This window comes from Typopeltis vanoorti, chromosome 23 (genome assembly GCF_054136105.1).
Source record: "Typopeltis vanoorti isolate ZY-2024b chromosome 23, IOZ_Tvanoo_1.0, whole genome shotgun sequence".
Classification (NCBI taxonomy): domain Eukaryota; kingdom Metazoa; phylum Arthropoda; class Arachnida; order Uropygi; family Thelyphonidae; genus Typopeltis; species Typopeltis vanoorti.
Window position 1 is genome coordinate 41,066,885 of NC_143571.1, and position 24,183 is coordinate 41,091,067.

Genomic DNA, 24,183 nt, shown 5'->3' on the forward strand with positions numbered 1-24,183 from the left:
CATGGATCTGTTATTCAATTGACTTTCCACCATACCAGCAAAGCTGGTATGGTGGGAAGTTAATTGTGGTCCGTAGAATTGTTGAGAAACACTGGTCTATACCAATGCCATCTACTGTTAATCAACTAGTATTTTCACAGACAATTACAAACATCAATGCCCTTGGTGGGATTCAAACCCACAGCCTTCCGGCTGGAGAGCAGATATGTTAACCACTCGGCCAACCCGGCCGGTTGTGTCAATCATGAAATGATCTATCTGGACTATTTAATTTCTTCTTTATAGCTTATAAAGAGTTGTATGAAATGTTAAAAACCTACAACAACGCAACAAAAAAACAAGGCACGATCTTACATCAAGTCTGGATTTTTCTTGCGTAAAACCTAACAGGTGTGGGCCCTGATGACATGCATCACATCATGTCACCAACCATCAAGATTCAACACAGTACATGCAATCATTCTACTGTTGACTTTTTCAAACATTTCAATTATTGTTATTCTGCTTGTAGTAGCTTAATTGTTTATTTATTCACTATTTTCTGCTGATGAAATGAACCATAGTTGCTCACAAAACTACTAGTATTATTATAATAAAAAATATTTTTCTACCAATTAGTCCCATGTGGTATACATACCAGCTTTAAATAATATTTAATTATTAACAGACTGATCCCATAAATAGCACACAGCTCATTTCAAATCCAATTAGCTGCCAATGCTCAAATAATTATTTTAAAAAAATGGATTAATCATCATAAAATTTGAGCATTATATCAAAAAAATTAATAAGAAAGTAGTTTTAGATAAGTTGTTCTCATTAAATCACCACTCTAGGTACAGGAAAACATATGAGAGTAAATCTTAGGAGTGGAAAATATCTCAGACTAATTGAGGAACTGGAAAAAAATGTAACGAAGAAGAGGAAAATTTTCCTTTGTAAACACTGAAATACAGAAAAAAAATAAAACAAACTTACCAGGAGGAGGACATGGATCTGCAGCATATCTAAGGAAAAAATGTTTTTTTTAATTAAATTCTGATAATTTTCTACAGATATAAAAAAAATGAAATCAGATCTTTTTAAAATTCTAGAAAATTGTACATTATCATTATTAAATGAGCAGTTGTACAAAACAAAAGAACACTGGAATGAGACAAAAGCTTTATGAATTCTGACATCTTTATTGTTAAAATAAAGATGTCAGAATTAACACTGCACAACTGCAAAATGTTATTTATTAAAAGAACAATTGATTTGGGGTTTTATGGTGCAAGGACAGCATGTCATATTGTGCCAGAGCAAAGATTACAACAGGGTGTTGGTAGATAAATAAATAGTGAATAGTATCAAATATATGCACAACATTATTAGGATATAAATGAGTAAAAAAATGCACATACAAAGTTTAGTATTTACAATGTGGTATACAAATCCATAAACAAATGTCTTTGAATAAATTATCTAAAAACTTTGTGCAATCTGTCCGAGTCTGATAACATCTGTTTGAGTGTATAGGGCCTGGCCGGATAAGTAAAAAATGTCCATTTCTCTCTCTTGTGAAGCATTCTCACTCCACCAGAATATGACTAATGATAAGATGAATGTTGCATTCCTCACATGCACAGCTGAGTCCATCAGCCCTCAGTAAATAAGAATGTGTGAGATGACTGTGATCAATGTGGAGCATAGCAAGAACAACTTCCTCTCTTCTGTTCCTATGTTGACTAGAGACTGCCAGTGCTTAATGTCAGGCTTCTAATGTAATCTGTTTGTCAGTGCTTCCTGCCATAAGTATTGCCATTGTGCAATTAACTCTGATTTTATAACCAGGGACCGTCAAACAGTAGGTCGAGAAAGTGTCAGCTGATCTAGCAGCTGCATCTGCAATGCAATTTCCCTTAATTCCAGTGTGGCTGGGAATCAACACAACAGACCATCGAAATTTCGGGTCTTTATTTTAAGTGAGTCACTTCACGAAGAACTGAATGTGAATTATATACTAAAGAGGAGATAGCCTGTAAAGAACTCAAAGTCTGTACAAATTATACACTTATATATATATATATCTGCTATATAGTTACTGCAATCGGATGGGATCTGGTTAGAGATTGTAATGTTAGGGAACATTACAATTTCTAACCAGCCAACAGAGATCTCTGATCTTGAACCATTAGCATAGATGGACAAGAAATCAGAATGGGCTGCTATGTGCGCACTGAACAACTGAAGGTAGACAGATGAGGGTATATGAGACTTCTAGTTGATAAAGTGAAGTTGCAGGATGGGGTGCAAACCTGATATGGTAGAATGCTGTTTTGTTTGGTATAGGTAATGTTGTTGGCACATGCCAATAGCATCCATAGCCTCTTTAACATACATAACAAAAAGAACAGATGGCAGTCTGGCATGTGTGATACAGGACCTTCCAATGTAGAGAAAACAGAGTAGTTGATATAGGGATCTGGAAGAGACTTTATTTTTAGGGCATAATTAAAAGATATATATTTTCATCTAAGTGATAGAGAGGATTCATTTGATTCAACATAAAGGCTTTGAATGGGTGATGTGCGAAAAGCAACAGTAGCTAATCGGATGCATTGAGAATGGACTTGGTTCAACCACCAGAGCGTGCTCTCCCTTGCAGAACTGTAAACCAGGGATCTATAATAAGCTATGAACATACAAGTACATAATAAATACTGAGCAAGGAACATTGATCAACACCATTCAGTAGAGGATAGAGTGCAGAGGATGTTCAATGTTTTTTTTTGCATTTATCCAGAAGAAAGTTGAGTTTTCTATCCAAGACGAGTCCCAGAAACTTGGCCTCTGGAACTACAGGAATACTAGCTTGTCCAATTCTTAAATCACGACTGGAGTGGAGGGTGCATTTCATCAGATAACTTGAACCCCACAATAAAGAGCCCATGAAGGGAAGTGATCAATTGCTTTTTATTGTTTTTCAATGACCTCAATATTGCAGAGTGAGAGTAAATTATCAACATAGAGGCAATTGCCTACTGTGGGAGGAAGCTACTCAGTCAGCTCACTTTAATAGTGAAGACGGTTACACTTAAGACAGAGCCTTGAGGAACCTTCTCTTCTTGATAAAATACCCACTTGGACTTGCAACACACGGTTGGATAGAAAGTTCTTAATATATAAACAGGAAGGTAGCCAAAAGACCAAGATTCAACAGATCCTTTAATATGTGATATCTCCAGGATGTGTCATAGGCTTTTTCAATGTTGAAGAACATTGAAACCAATATTTCAGGAAAGTGTTTCTAATACATGTTTTTAAACATATACAATGGTACAAGTTGTTGGAAGTTTTCCCACTTGGTTATACTATAAATTAAAGATACCAAGAAATTATATACTTGGTTTAATCCTTCATCCAAATGTAAGCAAACAAAGTTTGCTTACACTTGGATGAAGGTAGTATTGACTTCACATCACTTGCCTTAGTATCCCATAATGCAAACCACAAATCCTTGTGGACATGTATAATGCTATGCATCACTACCCACACTATTTTCGACTTTATTGAGGTCTCATCAGTGGGAGCCAGAGGCGATACAAAGGTTGAAGTAATGCAAAAGTCATATTTTCATATACAAATAGACAGAAGGTGTCAGTGTCACATCTTATTATTAAAATATTCTGGATTCGAGATAGCTATTATTATTATTATGTAATACCTCCAGGGAGTCCAAAGACTCATCGAGGGAGGGCACCTGAGGGAGCCAGGATACAAAGGTTGAAGTAATGCAAAAGTCATATTTTCATATACAAATAGACAGAAGGTGTCAGTGTCACATCTTATTATTAAAATATTCTGAATTCGAGATAGCTATTATTATTATTATTATTATGTAACACCTCCAGGGAGTCCAAAGCCTCATCGAGGGAGGGCACCTACTCTACAACTCTCCGTCTCTACCAATCCATCACCTGCAACTACTTTCATCATCTACACCAATGCCATCTACTGCCAACCACCACCCCTAGTATTTTCAACCACAAACATCCATCCCCACAGCAGGATTCAAACCAGCAACCATTTGGCTGGAGAGCAGATACGCTAACTATTCAGCCAACCAGGTTGGCTAATATCACAGGCATCCTAGTCAAACAGAAGTATTAAGACTTTAGTACATCATGCTCACTGTTTATGTTCTTAAGACAAATTTCAATAGAAAGAATTATAACATATTAACTCCCATCTTTTTTTTTTTTTGTCTAATAGTTTTATGGATTCTTTCATCAAAAAATGTTTTTAACACTTATGGTTTATCTACCTCTTCCAATACAGAAGCACCATTCCTATTCTTTATGTGCAAAGAGCATTATTGAATTCATAGTGAAAGTTTGAAACCACTGAATATTTTTGTTGGCTTTTGCCCCATCCGAAAAAATCTCCACCTTTCTTGCTTCTCCTATGGACAAGCTTCCACATCTCAGTTATCCAGGCATCTGTCTACCAGATTTCTTGCTCTTTTGGGTTATCTTATTTTGGGCAAACTGGAAAATCTGCTTTTATTCATCTAGAAGAACACTAGCCTTATCTTAAATACCATTAGTCTGAACAGTCTGAACTTGCAGAGCATGCTATCAATGCAAAGCAGAGTTTATTGGAACAAGACAAGAGTCCTTCATAAAAGTTGTTTCCTCACAGAATGTCTTTATAAAGAAATGTGTGAAACTTTACTTCACTATCCTAACTTAAACAGATCTGATGGTCTATGTCTATTTCCTTCGGGAGATGGTAGTTTTTAAATCTGCTATCGTTCCTAACTTTATTTTGTTTATATATCTTTTTTTTTTTTTTAATAGTTAGAAAATTATTGACCTTATTTAATTATCTTAAGATAGTACTCAGGCAGCAACTTTTAGAATTATCTGTTATTGTTTAATTTCCATTCTAAGATCCTGTACCGATGACGCCTACGATACTTAGCCAAAAATTCTAAATGAAAAGTTTTTTTTACATGAGTTTTCTTACATGTTTATATAAGATGATGAGATCACTGATGAGACCTCATATTCTTTTGAATATGCCAACTCATGGTATTTCATTATGGAAACAAAAGGGATTAATAACATTTTTTACTTGCACAATCTTTTATGCCCAAGGTAAGTTCATGTAATCATTTTCACAATGTGAATACAGCAGTAACATTCACTTCTCTTGTCACTAACATTTTGTAAACATTTGTCAACACATAAATGATACCAACATTACTAACTTTTTTTTACAGCTCATACAAAATTATAATTATGCTTTAAAATCTAATTTAAATAAATTTATTACACATCTAAGCAAGCCTTCAGTAGCCAAAAATACAATTAACATTTCAAATCATCTTGTTTGCAACATATATTTAACTAACAACTTGACAAACTAATGCTGCATTACTAATTTCTTAACTAATTCAAGTTATATTTTTAATTTTTGGGATATCTGAATTTTAATGCAGATATATTACAAAAAACAGTAAATACAACTCAGGTTAATTAACTTCAATGAACACTGATGTGTAAGGATAAGTAAGTCATTTTGCCTCTTTATAAGTCCTTGATATGATCGTACTTGGACTGATGTGCACAGATTGAATCTCACAAGCTCCAAGGGACTGATGAAGATGTGGAACGGATGCAAAGAAGAGTTACGAAAATGATATTAGAATTATGGAATACAGATTATGAGGATAGATTGAGAGTATGTAGACTGCAGACAATTGTAAACAAGAGAATGTTTATCATTGCGAACTGAGTATCAAATGGTACTCGGTTCATATTCATTGGAAGACTAAAGTAAAAATATAGAAATCAATATTCATAAGTTACTTATGGATGTGAAACCTGGAGAATTACAACAAGAGAAGAGAATTATTTTAGTTTTTGAAAGGAAAATTCTTAGAAAAATATTTGGACCAGTGGATGATAATGGTTTCTGGAGAATCAGATACAAACACATAAAGACCCCACAATGTCTAATGTAATCAAGTCCAAAACGTTGCAGTGGGCAGGACATGTTTTTTTAAGAAAACAATAAATAGTAAAATTCTTGTAAAAGACCAAAAGGAAAGCCTATAACAAGATGGATAGACACCATTAGTCAAGATAGCAACATCCTGTTTGGACATATTATAATGTCCAAACTGGAAAAGTAAAGTTTTAGACACACAGGGTTGGGGGCATCAAATCCAGGAGGGCAAGGCCCAATCTGGGGTGTAGGGCCATAAGAAGAAGGAGAAGTTATAGGATACTGGTTGACATAATTTTTTTTTCTTTATATAGAAGGTGGGGGGGGGGGAATGCATCCCCTGGCATTCATAAGTTACCTCAGTATGGACCACTAAGAAGACAGCACAGGCGCCACCCAAGAGTCTAGATATTTGCCTTTTATTGGTCCATTTTGATAAGGTTTCACTTTTCACTGAAGAGCCTGGCTTTTGGCTCTTTATTTTAATAATATACTGTAGTGTTTGAATATGTACATGCATGAAATGTACAGACTAAGTATTGCAACAACATGTGAGGTTAACTAATCTCACATCATGTCAATTTGGCTGGCTGCGTAGATGGCATACCTACTCTCCAACCAAGTTGTGGGGTTACTCGTCTGTACGGGTAACATACTTTCCTAATTGTAATCTCTCTTTCTCTCTTACTCAGCATACAGAAAAGCCACTCACACAGGCAGATATATTCAGAAAGTTTCATCATACTCCCTCTCAACAATATAGTATCATTAAAAACTTTAACCAAAAGAGCCTATAATCTTTGTTCCAATAAGGTCTCTTTTCAAGAGAATTCAGCCATATACACTATGGATGAATTCTCAGTTAAGTTAAGGATTACCTTCCTTAACTGTAACTAATGGCTACAGTTCCTACAGAACCAAAAAATTATCAATCTTCCCTCCAAATTCATAATATTCCATTAGAAAGGATTATAGTAATGCCATCACCATCCCCTATGTCCTAGGCACTTTGGCAAAAAATAGAATTCTAAAGAAATAAAACTGCTGCAGAAATTTCAAGTCCTTACCTTTGAAACAAACTAGCTATCCTTTTTCTTTAATACTAAAGACCAACTCCCTCAGTTCCTGGTGTATAGAGAGTTCCCTGTTCCTGGAAGTTGGCCTACCTATATGAGCAGACAGGACAACAGCAACTATCTATTATACAAGAGCATAAAACATACATCTGCAATCATGACTATGGTCAATTGTGCCTTGTCCATGCTCTACACAGCAAGTTTAGAAGAGAAAGACTGTTTTTACAATCTGCAGCTGCCCTCAAAAATCAGCCCAATCAGAATAAATGCAATGTATAAAACTTTATAAAATAAGGGAAATATTAATCATTGAGATGCCAGTTTACAACTCAGGCATCACAGATGACATCCCACCTAGTTAGGACCGCTAGTCTTTCATCCATATATTTCACTTAGTTTTGTGTTGCTTTTCTGTTTATGTTATGAGTTTCAAAATGTACTCCCCGAAGATGTCACTATGACTGAGATGATATACTAGAAGAATTAAATAGTGATTTCAATCTTTTCTCAGTGCTGTTTTTACTCCATTAAGCCTCCAACATGTATAGCATTCATTAATAGTTCTGTAATGTTGCAGTAAAACTAGCACACTTAAATTCGCAAATCCCAAAATTTACAAAACCACTGTTTACAGATTTATATTTATTATTATTATATTATAATATAATTTGCCCGTCAATCCCAATTCAACATCTCTTGCAAGCTGATCAACCCTAATGGGAATTAAAGAGTAATTTATCAATTTAACTCCCATAAGATTTACTTTTCTAACTTAGGGGATACAGTTAGATATTTCCTTTAGACACCCTTTGACTAATTCAAAGGGGAGGGGTGGCCCCTCTGTAGCTGTCAGTAATGATATCATTTAAAAAGATCCAAAAGTTCGAATCTTGTTTAGGATGCAAAGAACTATTCTAGACAAGATTGACATCATTTGCATCTTGTTACATGCAGACATGGCAAGGTGTCCCTTCTACAAAAGCAGCCAGAAGAACACATGCAATTAACAAATATAATACACTAGCCTCATAGCCTTAGCTGCTTTGACTGGAATTTCAAGACTACAAAAACAACATTCCACATATATTTGACTTCTACCATGCAGTTTCTCATACCAAGGCTGCCTTCTCAGTTAATTTATACTCACCTATTTTACAGTTCCATTCCCTTCTTAATCAAATCAAATCACTTTCCAAATCAAAACTGCACAATTGATTGTACCAACTGGAGACATAATAGTCATCATGGTTATAGACATATTTTCAGACACTATTATTACATCCTATGTTCTTGAACTGAGTCTCTGCCAACCATGTGCTGCTTAAGTTAGTTTTCCCTCAGTAAAGCTATTCTCTTTCTCTCATCTCCAGTTTCTCAAGACTATTCACTTTCACTCTTTCACTTAACAATTTCTCAGCACCTAACACTAAACCCATTCTACTATATAATCCATCTTGCAAGCACAAATTCTTTTGATCATCAAAGCCACCATATATTAACATAATGTATGCTATTTCACTTATAAGGGGGGAGGTTAGATAACACAAAGAACAACTCTTTACCCCCATGTTTCATCAAATTGTAATAATTTTTTCTTTTTCTTTAGGATATATAAGACATGTCAGAGGTTTTGAAGAAATTTGAGACACAGAGGTACAGGCCATCACCAAGTTTTTTGTTCTGCAAAATGGGTGGCCAAGTTTAAAACCAGGCATCCTGAGACAACAGATATCACACCTAAAAACATCAATACAGTGCATGCCATGATCCTTGATGATAGACGAATACCAGCTAGAAACATTGCAAAGATTCTGGGGATATCTAGGAAACAAATTGGAGTCATTATTATTATTATTACTACTACTACATGACCTCCAGGGAGTCCATGGACTCATCGAGGGAGGGCACTTGCTCTACAACTCTCTGTCTCCATCATCAACTCCATCTACACCACCACTAGTAGTTTCACAGACAATCACAACATCATGCCCATGGCGGGATTCGAACCCACAGCCTTTTGACTGGAGAGCAGATACGCTAACCACTCGGCCAGCCGAGTGGTTAGTGACCAAAAGAGAAAACGTGTGCTCTCATCTCAAGGGATTTTGGGTCATTCTCAGAAATCAGATGCAATTTTTTTGGCTCATATTGTGACTGCTGATGAAACATGGCATCATCACTATGACCCAGAGACCAAACAATAGTCAATGGAATGGATACACAAAGTTTCTCCACTGCCAAAGAAGTTTCAAACCCAAAAGGCAGAAGGGAAGGTTCTTGTCATTGTCTTTTGGGATATGGATGGTGTAATCCTTACCAAGTACCTCAAAAAAGGTAAAACTGTTACAGTAGCAGCAGGTTATTCAATAGCTCTGAAGGAAGTGAAGGTGGTACTGAATGAAAAACACTGCAGGAAACTGAATTGAGACATGTTGCTTTTTCCAGGACAATGGACCTGCTCAAATGGTTCATGAAACCCAACAGACAATGTACAACTTGGACTATCAACATCTGCCTCATCCACCTTATGCGTCAGACCTGGCTCCATCTGACTATTTCCTATTCCCAAATTTAAAGAAACACTTGAAAGGAATAAAATTTATCACAGATGATGAAGTCATATCTGCAGCTGCGGTCAGGTTTGTGCAACAAGGGAAAGACCTTTTTGTAAGAGGATTGCAAATAATGCAACAGCATTGTAACAAATTTATAACACTTTGGGGGACAAAGTTGCTCATGTCCATAGTGATCCTAAAGCTATATGTGTCCCCTGGGTGGTGCTAAATGAGCAACAGCGATAGGCAGCTAGTCCATCCTAAGGACTCCTGGCCAATTTCATGATATCTACTGAATTTAATGAATATAGTGACTTGCAGAAACCAGAATTTAGAAATATTGGCCATACACTACGTATTTGCCAATTAAATATTGAATCTATTAGCAAAGCCAAATGCAATTTTTTATCGAAATTATTGTTAACCAACAATGTTGATGTGATTGCTGTCCAGGAAAATATGCTGCTGATCCTGAACAGCTCCTTAAAAGAGGTTGCATTCCAGGTTACACTGCTATTGGTGCAAATTATCATGAAGTATATGGAATAGCAACGTATGTGCGAAATCGTCTTACAGAAGTTTTTCTTCTATCTCAAAATATTGTAGAAAACATACATACAGTAGTGATAAAAGTTCAAGATATTACAATTAAATATTTATAAGCCGCCTGGATCACTTTGGCTGGAAAAAATTATTCCTATTGCTGAACATCCCGCAATTTATATTGGAGACTTTAATAGTCACCATGAACAGTGGAATTATGCTCAAAACAACGAATGTGGCGAAAAACTTGTTGATTGGATTGAACTAAATAATCTTCACTTAGTCTTTGATGTCAAAGACAAAGGTACTTTTAGATCAGCGGCCTGGAAAAGAGACTATAACCCTGATTTATGTCTTGTGAGCAAAAATAATTCAGGTCATCCTATGCAAAATCTGAGAAGGATCTTAACCGACTTTCTTCATAGTCAACATAGAATGGTATTAATTGATATTGGCATTTTGATTCCATTTGTAAGATCAAAGCCTATCCCATGCTGGAATTTTAAAAAGACTGACTGGAATAAATATGCAAATGAACTTGACAAATGTATTCGCTGGATATCTCCAATAAGCAGTAATTTTCATCGATTTACAGGTGTAGTCCTGCTTGCTGCCAAGAAAAGTATTCCTAGAGGTATTAGACATAACTATATAATGGTTGGAGCGAAGAATGTGAATTACTTTATAATGAATATCAAATAGACAATGCCCCCAAAACAGCAGACAAACTCCTAGAAAACTTGGATATATCACGAAGGAAAAAATGGGTAAATATAGTTGAAGGTATAGACTTTACTCATTCCAGCCGTAAAGCTTGGGGCCTTCTTGGGAAACTAGGTGGTAGTGCTCCTTTGATTAAAGAACAACCAAGAATCACCTTAGATCAACTAGATATACATATTGTTAATATATCACGTATCCCAATCAATAAAAAGCATACAATATATATAAAGAGAAAATTAAAAGAATTTAGCAAGTCTTCACGCAGCAAGAAGTTGAAGCAGCCTTAAAGGAATTAAAGCCTGGTAAGGCTCCTGGTTTTGATAACATTTTCATCCAGAATTTTTGATTAATCTGGGAAGAAATGCAAGATTATGGTTAACAAAGTTTTATACTGACATTCTTACAACTGTAAACTTCCAACTATTTTTAAAAAAGCAAAAGTACTTTCAATTTTAAAGACTGGTAAGCCTAATCATAAACTGGAAATTTACCGACCTATTACTCTCCTCAGTTGTTGTTATAAATTCTTTGAAAGATTTATTTATAATAGAATAAGCTCCACAATTTTTAAAAATGTCCCAATAGAACAAGCTGGCTTCAGACCAAATCGTGGGTGCTGTGACCAGCTTCTCTCTTTGGTAACTCACATAGAAGCTGGTTTTCAAAAAGGTTTAAAAACATCAGCAGCATTTATTGATTTGTCAACAGCCTTCGACACCGTTTGGAGACAAGGCCCCTCTATATAAATTATATAAAATTATCCCATGTAAAACAATAGTACATATTATTAACAATATGCTAAGAGATAGAAGATTTATAATGACTATAGGTAATAAAACTAGCAGCAAAAGGAAGTTAAATAATGGACTGCCACAGGGACCTGTTTTATCTCCGTTATTATTCAATCTGTATATATCTGATCTTCCCGTCACTACATCAAGGAAATTTTGTTATGCCGACGATATAGCAATAACTACACAGCATAAATCGTACAGAAGAAATTCTAAAAGCTGACTGAACCATTCTGGATGAATATTTTAAAAGATGGAGATTCTGCTTAAATAGGAGCAAAGCAGTAATATCTTGATTTTCATTTAAATAATAACTTGGCAAATGTGAAACTAAAAATTTAATTGAACAACACTATACTTCCATATAATACATTTCCTAAGTACTTGGGAGTCACACTTGACCCTTCTCTCACTTTCAGGCAACGTCTTTCAAACTTGGCATATAAACTAAGGACACGTAATAATATCTTACAGAGACTCTGTGGGGTTCTAGAGCCTCTACTCTTCGGACAACAGCCTTTGCATTGGTATTCTCAAGTGCTGAATATTGTGCTCCTGTGTGGCTAAATAGCCAGCCCTCACACAAGGATTATCAATTCTCAATTGAACAATACCTTAAGATTAATTACAGGCTCTATTAGATCGACTCCAACATATTGGTTACCTCTTTTAGCAGGCATTATTCCTACAGAACTACGTAGATTGAATTCTTTAGTCCGTGAATTCCAAAAAATTGCTGGTAATCCAAACCTACCTATTCATCAGGATCTCCCAAACTCTTAATGTCAATAGATCAAAATCTCGCCATCCATCACTACGAGCAGCAGAACTAGTGCTAAATAATTTTAATCCTTTATCAAAGTGGGAAGAAACATGGAAGGAAAATACGAAAGAACATTTGCATAACATCTATAAAGGTGATCAAATCATCACAGGATCAGATCTACCTTGCAAAACATGGACGGTACTAAATAGAATTCGGACAAATCATGGCCTTTGTGGAGATACTCTCTATAAATGGAACAGACAAACATCTCCAGAATGTGACTGTGGTGCTCCACGACAGACTATGCAACAGATTGTAACAGAATGCATCTTCCGTGCTTATCAGAATGAATGGAATGACTTTTTACAAGCGGCTCCTGAAGCTGTGACCTAGATTATGAACTTAGATCTGAATTTATAATGATATACATGTTTCTTTTCTTTATTATAACATATTAAGACTTTTACTTTTAACTCTTATTTTAATTTTGCACCTTCTTGGATTAGATCTGTGTTTTCCTTCAAAGTTTTAACTTAAAATATTTTAAATTCTTCAATTCTGTTAATACATATAATGACATCATGATTCTCTTTTTTAACATCATGTTTTTGCCATGAGCTATGTATGTATGTATGTATGTATAACACCTTGCAGAGAATGAGTAGAATAATGTGCAAGTTACATTGTTCTACTTCAATTCTTTCATGGTAATTATCACAACTTTTCAGTACACCCTGATACACATTCTGCTTTCTGAATTATTTACAATAACAAGCTCACTCCTATCCTACCATGCCAGCAACTCACAATGTTGTTCTTCTCTTTTAAGTCTCATTGAATAACTCCTTCATATTTTTTTTTATGTCACACTTATTGCCTTTATTTCTTTCAAATGATTCATTCTAACCAACATAATCACATCATGCACTCTTCTATTTGCATACATATTTGCAATTGTTAATTTAGAGAAATAGAAGACCTAAAAATGTACTGAAAAGGATCTTAACATAACATATCTCTATGCATGGGGTGCTTAAGAGTCAAAGTTGTATAACTGAGAGGAGACCTCTGCATAGTTTTTAAAGGAATGCGGAGAACCGAATGTCCAATCTTCACCTTCTTGTATTGTGGTGCACCCTATTAGGTATCTAACAGGATGGGGTGTCACCCGGTTAAACTAGGTCCCCGTCATCTTCGTCAAGGGCAAACAGTGAAAGTCAGCTACTGGAACAAATCCTGAAATACACCTGAACTAAACATCACCAGAGATCAAGATGGGTATCATCAACATAAGAAGTGTGAATGGCAAAGAAATGGAGATGAGGAATTGGATAAATACCAGATCGACATAATAGGGATGCTGAAACAAAAATGACAAAACCCGGCGAGATCTATCTGAGCAATAAATACAAAATGTTATATTCAGGCAATGACAATGAAAGAAAACAAGGAGTAGCTATAGTATTCAATACTAAATACGAGGCTAATCTTCTTGCATAGCAGACAATATCAAGTAGAGTGATGTGGACAAATATCAGAATGGGGAATTGGACAATGAGACTTATATGTGCCCATGGTCTCACAGCAGGTCCTACTAGGGTAGAAGTGGAAGAATCTTTTGAGGCTTTAGAGAAAGCAACTGGCACAATGAAAAAGGAAAAGTTGGTCCTTGTTGGGGATCTAAATAGCAGAGTAGGAAATTTCTGTCAAACATACAAAAATATTGGGAAAATTTCTAGAAAAGAGCAAAGTTAATAATAATGGAAAATACCTGTTGGATTTCTGCTCAGGACATGGACTGGTTATTACTAACAACATGTTACAACATAAAAATGTGCATAAATTCACATGGAGAGAAGAGGCAAGGAATAAGAAAAATCTCACTGATTATGTTATTGTTGACAGTGATGTTTTCTCATTGGTGCAGGACACTACAGTGCACAGAGGATTTATAATTTGAAGTGATCACCATTTAGTCATGAGCAGGATAAAATTGAATTTCATATTGAAAAGAATAACATGTAAGAAAGTTTTAAAGCGAATAAAAGTTGAGCAGCTCTCAAATGTGAACTGTAGTCTAAAATACACAAGCATTATCCAAGAAAAAATGAAAGAATTTGAGAACAGGAACCAAATCTTGGAGATTTAGTGGCAAATCCTAAAGAAAATATTGATTGATTCAGACATAAAGGCATGTGGTGAGGTTGTCTGCAAGGATAGAAAAATCAGAACTCCATGATGGACACAGGAAGTTAAAGAGGTAGTGAAAGAAAAGAAGAAAGCATATCGAAAGTTCCTGGAAAATAAGTCAGCTTGTATTATTACAGAATACAGACACAAACGTAAGAAAACTAAACACTGTGTAAAACTAGCTAAACAAAAGTCATTGGAAAACTTTGGTAAGAACATAAAAAATAAATATCAAGAAGGTGGCAAGATATTTTGGAGGGTGTTGAAAAATCTCAGAAATTGAGGAAAGAGCGCTATAAAAAGAATTAAGAGATGCTGCAGAAGACATGAAAACTGAAGAAAAAGATATCATTGATGTATCGAGTAATTACCTTGAAAAATTGCTAAATGAAACAAGCAGTGACAGTACAGTGGTAAAGAAAACAAAAAAAAAAACTGAACAGCCATGCAATCAGGAATACATATCCATACATGAAGTAGAAAAAGCCATCAAAAGCCTGAAATGTGAAAAAGACAGCAGGAGTAGATGATATTCAACCAGAGATGCTCAAGCATGGAGGTATAAAAGTCTTAAAGTAACTGTATTGCATTGTTCAGAAGTCCTGGACAGAGGGACGAATTCCCAATGATTGGAGTAAAGCTCTCATAGTACCCATATACAAAAAGGGAAATAAAACTGAATATGAGAATTACAGCGATATTTCCTTACCGAGTGTTCCTGGTAGGATTTATGCAAAGTATACTTGAGAATCATTTGAGGAACATTGTGGAAGGGAAGCTTGGTGAAGAACAAGCTGGATTCAGGCCAAATAGAGACTGTCAGGATTAGATTTTCACTTTATGACAAATAGTTGAGAAATCATGGGATTATAACAAAGATCTGTATTTAAATTTTGTAGACCTGCAAAATGTATATGACAAGGTGTGAAGAGAAAAGTTATTCAAAATGTTACGGTTATATGGTGTCAATGGGGCATTACATCAAGCAATATTTAGTCTTTATTGGAGGTGTAAGTCTGCAGTTAGAATTGAAGTAGAGGAAGATGGTTAAATGTTAAATCTGGTGTCAGACAAGGATGTACATAATCCCCTGTTATTCATTATCTATATGGATCACATTATTAAGGAAAACGATACTAAATCTGATATCAAAATTGAAGATGTTAATGTCAGCTCTTTGCTTTATGCAAATGATGTCAGACTTCTAAATAAATCCGGTGCAAGTCTGCAAGATTCCCTGACTAAACTGAACAACTATTGTAATAAATTTGGTATGAAAATCGGCAATATCAAGACAAACACAATGAAAATAGGCAGAAACAGTGAAAAAAATACCAACTGTGTTGTGAATGGAGAACCTATAGAACAAGTAAAGCATTTCAGCTACTTAGGCATGATTATTAGTGAAGATGATAAATTAAATATGGAAAGAGACAACAGAATCAATAAATCAGGTATTGTACGAAATCAACTGAATAAATTTATATGGAATAAGAGAGAAATTAGTCAAAACACTAAATCAGCTATATACAAGACAGTGTTCAAACCCAATTTTAACTTATTGATGTGAGAGCTGGGTTAGAAATAAAACACTTGACCAAAGACCACAGATATGAGAGTCCTGAGAAAGATTAGGGGTGTGAACAGATGGCATCAATGGCAACATCATATTAAAAATGAGAATATTAAGAAAGAACCTGACATTATTAGCATCCAGGAATGTGTTAGCAGAACTAATCTCAGGTGGTATGGTCACTAAAACAGAATGGGAGAGGAAAGATTAGCAAAACAAGTGTTCTCTGCCAGGTTGGGAGGAAAAAGATCTAGAGGAAGACCAAGATCTTATGATATATTTTTTAAATAAAATATGGCATTTAAGATATGGACACGATGATGCCCGATGATTATACTGCCAACCGATTCAAGTGAATCTTAACAATTGTGCCCTCACAGAATGGAATTTATTCAAATTTGGTATTTAGGATCTTCTTCTTCTTCTGCAGCTTCTCCCACTTAAGTGGGGTCACTGTTGATGATGAGTCTCCTCCACATCCTCCTGTCTTACGCTGTCACCACATCAAATTTCTTCATCCTCAAGTCCTCTTCTACCAGCTCCCTCCATCTCTTCTTTGGCTGCCCATGCTTCCTCCTTCCTTGCACATCCATCTGGATGACCCTTCTTCCCACATATTTGTCCTCCCTCCCTGTTCATCACATGACCGAACCATCTCAGCCTTGCCTCCTTTATCTTCGCTCCTAAGTTCGTAACTTTCACTGTTCCCCTCACATAGTCATTTCTCAGACAAACCTTTCTGGTCACACCACACATCAACCTAAGCATTCTCATCTCTGCTACTTCCATCCTGCTGATGTTATTTTTCCTCAGGGCCACAGTTTCCATAGCATACGTCATAGCTGGCCTCACTACTGTCCTGTAGATTTTGTCTTTCAGATTGATCGGCACCCTCTTATCGCATAACACTCCATCCATCTCCCTCGTATCCTGCATTCCACTTCCTTCTCAGTTGAACCTAAGTATCTAAAGTCCATCACCTTCCTGATGACATTTCCTTCCAGCTCCAGATCTGTCTCCTGGCCACCACTCACTGTGCAACACATGTACTGTCTTACTTCTGCTCAGTCTCATACCTCTCTCTTCCAGTACTTTTCTCCATCTTTTTTGTTTAGTTCCCACTTCTTCTCTTGAATCTGCACACAGCAAGATGCCATCTGCATACAACATTGTCCAAGGCACATCTTCTCTCACCTCCTCCGTCACCACCTCCATCACAATATTAAATGCTGACGGACTTAATGCTGACCCTTGATGCAAGCCAACTGTTACTTGAAAACTTTCTGTCTGTCCCAGACAGGTCCGAACTCTTGTCTTCGCATTTCTGTACATTTCCCGCACCAACCTGACATATTTCTCCGGAACCTTCTTCTCCCTCAGACACATCCAGACTTCTTGCTTTGGCACTCTATCGTATGCTTTCTCCAGATCAATAAATGCCAGATGTAGCTCCCGTTGTTTCTCTCGAAACTTTCCCATCATCTGCCATAACCCAAAGATAGCATCTGTTGTTGATCTACCAGGCATGAAGCCAAATTGTTCCTTTGCAATCTCCACTTCCTTCCTCAATCTTCCATCAAGAACCCTTTCTAGGATTTTCATTGTGTGGGACATCAACTTTATTCTTCTGTAATTCTTACAGTCTTGTGCATCCCGTTTACCCTTGTAGATGGGGACAATAGTACTCTCCCCTCCATTCCTCAGGTATATTTTCTTGTTGGCAAACCTTTCATGAACAGGTCCCACAGCAGGTCAATTCCCTCAATTTAGGATCATTATTAAAATGTATTAAATTATTTTAATTTCATAAGTTTTCATCATGTTGTACCATCATTTTGTATATTGGTTTAAGCCAATAAGAATACAATTTGGTTGGCTAAATCCCAAATTGCCAGCCCATTCTCGTTCATTCAGTATCCAGGTAGATACCTAACAGGATGCACCACGAGAAGGTGAAGATTGGACATTAGGTCAAAAGCCTTGTTGGTTCTCCGCATTCCTTTAAAGGCTATGTGAAGGTCTCCTCTCAGTTATACAGCTTTGACCCTTAAGCAAACTCCATTCTGGAGTGTGCTTAAGGGTGAAAAGCACCCTTGTTGAAGAAGCTTAGAAATGGAGGAAAGAGTGCTGTAAAAGGAGTTAGAGATGATAAAGGTGAAATGAAAACAGGAGAAAAAGATATCCTTGAAGTATGGAGTAATTACTTCAAAAAATTGCTGAATGAAACAAGTGCTGATAGCACAGTGGTAAAAAACACTCAACAGGCATGCAGTCAGGAATACATATCCATACTTAAAGTAGAAAAAGCCATCAAAGGCTTGAAATGTGGAAAGGGCAGGAGTAGATGATATTCGAGAGATGCTGAAGTATGGTGGTATAAAAGTCTTACAGTGGCTGCACTACATAGTTCAGAAGGCCTGTACAGAGGGACGAATTCCTGATGATTGGAGTAGAGCTCTGATATTAAGAGGATATAAAAAAGATTTTCATATATGTACTCATATATAAAAAGGGAAATAAAACTGAATGTGAGAATTACAGAGGTATTTCCCTACTGAGTGTTCCGGCAATATTTATGCCAGTATACTTGAGAAACGGTTGAGAAGAATTGTGGAAGAAAAGCTTGGTGAAGAACAAGCTGGATTCAGGCCAAATAGAGGCTGTCAGGATCAGATCTTCACTTTGCGACAAAGAGTTGAGAAAGCACTGTAACATATTGAAAAGCTATTCAATATGCTACAGTTATTTGGTGTCAATGGGACATTATATCAGGCAATAATTAGCGTTTATTTGAGTTGCAAGTCAGCAGTTAGAATTGAAGGAAGTACAGGAAGATGGTTTAATGTTAAATCTGGTGTGAGACAAGAATGTACATCATCCCCTCTGTTATTCATTATCTACATGGATCACATTATGAAGGAAAGTGGTATTAAACATGATATCAGAAATGGAGATGTTAAATGGCAGCTCTTTGCTTTATGCGGACAATGTTATACTTCTAAATAAATCTGCTACAAGCCTGCAGGATTCCATGACTAAATTAAATAACTGTTGTAATAGATATGGCATGAAGGTCAGCAATAAAAAGACAAAGACAATGAAAATAGGTAGAATCGTTGAAAATGTCAACTGGGTTGTAAACGGAGAACCTGTGGAACAAGTAAAACATTTCAGCTGCTTAGGCACGATTTTTAGTGAAGATGGTAAATTAAATATGGAAATAGACAACAAAATCAACAAAGCTGGTATGGTATGAAGTCAATTGAATAAATTCATATGGAATAAGAGAGAAATTAGTCGGAACACTAAATTAGCTTATACAAGACAGTGTTCAAACCAGTTTTAACTTATGGATCTGAGAGCTGGGTCAGAAGTAAAACACTTGACCAATGACTAGAGACTGCAGATATGAGAGTCCTGAGAAAGATTAGGGACATTAACAGATGGCATCAATGTCAATATCACATTAAAAATGAGGATATTAGGAAAGAACTAGACATTGTCAGCATCCAGGAATGCATTAGCAGAGCTAATCTCATCACTTAAACAGAATGGATGAGGAAAGATTAGCAAAACAAGTGTTCTCTGCCAGGTTGGCAGGAAAACGACCCAAAGGAAGACCAAGATATAGGTGGATTGATACGGTACAAAGTGCCTTAGATGATAGAAATATAAGATCTGATAATGTTGGAGTTGTGACAAGTAACAGACTGATTTGGAGGAAATTTGTAGATAGAAAGTTAGTAATGATGTAAGTTTTTCATGTAGTACTATCATATCTTGTACACTCCTTGAGGGCAGATGTCAGGAATTTGATGATGATGAAGTTTTCATCATTATATTTGTAATGGAAAAATTAGACAAAACACAATTATATATCTAGAATACATGAGTGGAAAATGAGTTGACATATCAAAACTCTATATTTTTTGGCCAGCTCGTATTTCTATAAAGTTCCCACTTGATACAGTTCTTTGAATAACACAAATCTGTCAGAGAGATGATAATTTGCCCAAACAACAAATATATTTAAAATGCAACTAAAAAATTACATGAACTTGTTAAGCTAATGGGTTATTTGGCTATATACGACTGCTTGAAAGTTTCTTTTTTATCATTCCGTTTTTATTTAAAAAAAAAAAAATGGATCGTGGATACATACGGTTGGCAAATTTAGTGCTCCTGTAAAGTTGGTGATTTTTGTTTGTTTTTATTGTGTTTTCCCTTAGAAAATTAGTCTTTTGTAGTATACTAGTGTAGATTTTAGTGTTTTGTAGTGTATTTAGTATTTAACATATATTTTTATTAAGATATTTTAATATTTATGTATACGCTTAAAATGGCAAGAAAGGTAATGCTAAAAAAAGCACTGCAGGTGAGAAGAAGGTTAGCCCTGCCAATGAGGTTATTGTGCACATGGAGGATGTTAATGAAAATGAATTAATCGCCAAAATAGCGAAGTTGATGCAGATCATAAGAAAGAGAGACAACACTGGAATTGCAAAAAGTTGAGAAACATTTCAATGAGCATAGAGAGAAAAAGAAAAATTAACAGAAAAATATGAAACAACAAAGCAAGGAAACAGGTAAGTCAGGAAATAACGAAAATCAGGTAAGTGACATTGTTAGTAAAAAGAAAGAAGTTATTTGGTATGGTGACTCTATAATAAAACATGCTATAGATGAGAGAGTTATATCATTGAGTTTTCTTGGAGCAAACATTAAAATATAACATAAATAATTCAAAAACAGAAAAAAAAAGTAAACGAAATCAGAGTTGTAGTAGGTACGAACAATTTAACTGGTGATAAGTTCAGTATGAGAGAAAGAGGACATGAAAGGGTTGCTGGAAGAGGCAAGAGTGAAGAGTGAGAAAGGGAAAATTGTTAGTATTTTACCTTGCTATGATAAAAATGAATTAAAAAGAAGGGCTATGATGGCAAACGATTCGATGCATAGGCTATGTAGAAGGAATGGATGCAGTTTTTGGATGTGTGGAGTGAGTTTGAGGGAAGATTGGATTTGTATAACAGGGATGGCCTACACCTGAATGCGTTTGGTATCAGGAGTGTGGAAAAACTAATAACTGGTATGAGATCTAACACAGAGAGTCAGGGAAACTAAATTATAAAGAGAGGAATGGTGTGAATGTGAGTGTAAGAGTGACAATGGTATATAACTGTGTTAATGATGGGAATGGGCTTTGTCATGGAAATGTTGACGAGGCGAGAACAATTTCGGGTTTGTGTTCATCCGGTTCAGACCCATCATATGTGTGCAAAGATGTCTACATGTGTAAGGCGTTACAGAAGAATAGAGATCTGCAAGATGTCCAACTGTGTCAGGCAGACTGCAAACAAGAGTATACAAAAGAACATTCAGGTAAATTATGATATGTATGTACATGAATGCCAGGAGTATCAGACACAAAAGGGTAGAGTTTGTTGCCTTAGTCAATATGTTGCGACCTCAGGTTGTAGGAATTAGTGAGACATGGCTATCAGAATCAGACCTACCAATTGGTATCGAGTGTCATGGGTATAGTATTTTTAGGAAGGATAGAGTGAATAGGAGAGGAGGGGGCATGCTGCTAATGATTCGGATGACTTAAATCCAGTTAGAATTGAGACCTATGAATGTAGTAATACTACTAACAATATTTAATGTGCCAATGAGTTTGAAGCCGTCTGGTGTGAGGTGGAATCTAACAAGACAAATTACATAGTGGGGTGTTGTTACAGACCTGGTGGATCAGTAGCTGGTGATGAAGAAACGCATCACCAAATAGAAAACGTGAGACCGAAAAGAGTAATCATAATGGGAGACTTTAATTATCCAAATATTGATTTGGTAGCAGTAGAATCTTATCAGAAGAATGAAAATGCATTTATTGAGCTGTTGCGGGACAACTTCCTCAAGCAGCATGTGACAGAAGGAACTCGAGGTCAAAGAGCGTTAGATTTGATTATAGTGTCAGAGGGCGTTTCAGTTAAAGACGTAACCATTCTGCCTCCAGTTGGTGACAGTGATCATGTGGTACTCACTTGGGAAATGACTAAGTTTATGAATGTTCCATTCAGAAAAGGTTACATGCTGAACTACAAAGCAGGAAATTAGGACCAACTGAGGAGTATACTGAGTTCAGTGGAATGAGATCAGTTGCTGAATGGAAAGAATATCGACAGTGCATGGAAAGCATTTAAACGATATGTAAATGATGCGATATCAAAATGTGTCCCGAGAATTCAAAGAATAAATAGAGTAGGAGTCAAATGGATGTGTAATCTTATTAAGCAAGAGATCCGTAAGAAAAGGATGATGTTCATTATGAACGTTATAAGTAGCAGGCTAGAATAGTCACAACTGTTGTACGAAAAGCAAAGTTTGATTATGAAAAGAAACTGGCTCTCTGTGCTAAAGACAACCCACAAGAATTCTATCGATATGCTGCAAGTAAAAGAAAGAATGAATACGAAAGAATAACTCTGCTAAATCCAGATGGCATAAGGGTTACAGATGCAGAAGAGGTTGTTCAGTTAATGACTGCCCATTTCGTTAAAAGCTATCAACTTGGTGAACACAACATTGAGCTCACTGTTACCTCCTCACTAGATGAAGAAACACAGGTGTGAGGCTGAGGTATTAGAGCTGTTGCACAAACTGAATAAGAATTCAGCAATAGGGACTGATGGAATATCAGCATGTGTGCTAAAAGAGTGTTCAGCTGAACTGGCCATTCCTTTGACCAGGATGTTTAATATGAGTCTCAGAACAGCGACGATTCTGCAGGAATGGAAGGAATGTATGGTAATTCCATTGCACAAGGGTGCTGAAAAGACCGATGTATCCAACTATCGCCCAATTAGCATCTCAGGAGTGGTGGTGAAGATTTTGGAAAAATTGGTTAGGGCCCGCATTCAGAAATGGGTTGACAGTGAATCTCTACTTTGCAATGAACAATATGGGTACTAAGGGAAGGTCATGTTTTAGCAACTTGTTCACATTCTATAACAATGCGAGAAAGTTGCTAAAACACGACGTTCCCTTAGTAAACCCATGTTCATTGCAAAGTAGAGATTCACTGTCAACCCATTTCTGAATGTGGACCCTAACCAATTTTTCTAAAATCTTCACCACCACTCGTGAGATACTAATTGGTCAATAGTTGGATACATCGGTCTTTGCCCCACCCTTGTGCAATGGAATTACCACACATTCCTTCCATTCCTGAGGAATCATCTCTGTTCTGAGACTCATATTAAACATCCAGGTCAAAGGAATGGCCAGTTCAACTGAACACTCTTTTAGCACATGTGCTGATATTCCATCAGTCCCTATTGCTGAATTCTTATTCAGTTTGTGCAACAGCTCTAATATCTCGGCCTCACATACCTGCGTTTCTTCATGTAGTGAAGAGGTAACAGTGAGCTCACCGTTACCTCTTTGAACTAGACCAGTGGTCACCAAAGTGGTCGATATCGATCCCCAGGGGTCAATATGACATTGTTAGGGGTCGATAGAAAAATATAAGATATCATTGTACGGGTAATATTTAATTCAATAAACTTGGATTACCTCCATCCTGAATGACAACGCAATTAAGAATGAATTGTGGGAACAGTGACATGAATAGGACCTGTAAGATGGCGCAAGGTCATGAAAATAGTTACGGAGGCCAATTATGTAGGCCAAAATGACGTATTTACCAATAAATGGATGTCGGTGGTTCCAGCGTTGTGGGAGAGGGATTGCAACACGTGCATGGTTGCTTATTTACTTATACTTACATGTATTCGATCCCAGTTCTCATTTTGGTGCATCGACATACAAGTGAGCGTTAATGTTCTAAAATTCATCAACATACATATTATAATTCAATTGTTATTCATTCACGAACTAAACTTCTCTATGTCGAAGAGTTGAGTAGGGCTGGTAGTTTTGTACATCCTATATATACCTATAGGAAGATTGT

At 36.2% G+C, this 24,183-nt stretch overlaps 1 protein-coding gene across 2 annotated transcripts in view; it reads right to left on the bottom strand.

Moving 5' to 3' along the window:
- LOC150093796 (uncharacterized) overlaps positions 1-24,183 on the bottom strand; it is a 544,781-nt gene that overhangs the window by 61,887 nt on the left and 458,711 nt on the right. For both annotated transcript variants that reach the window (XM_090413179.1, XM_090413180.1), the window contains exon 22: positions 979-1,007. In XM_090413179.1, the coding sequence (XP_090269305.1) occupies positions 979-1,007 (29 nt within the window). The remainder of the gene's footprint in view (positions 1-978; positions 1,008-24,183) is intronic.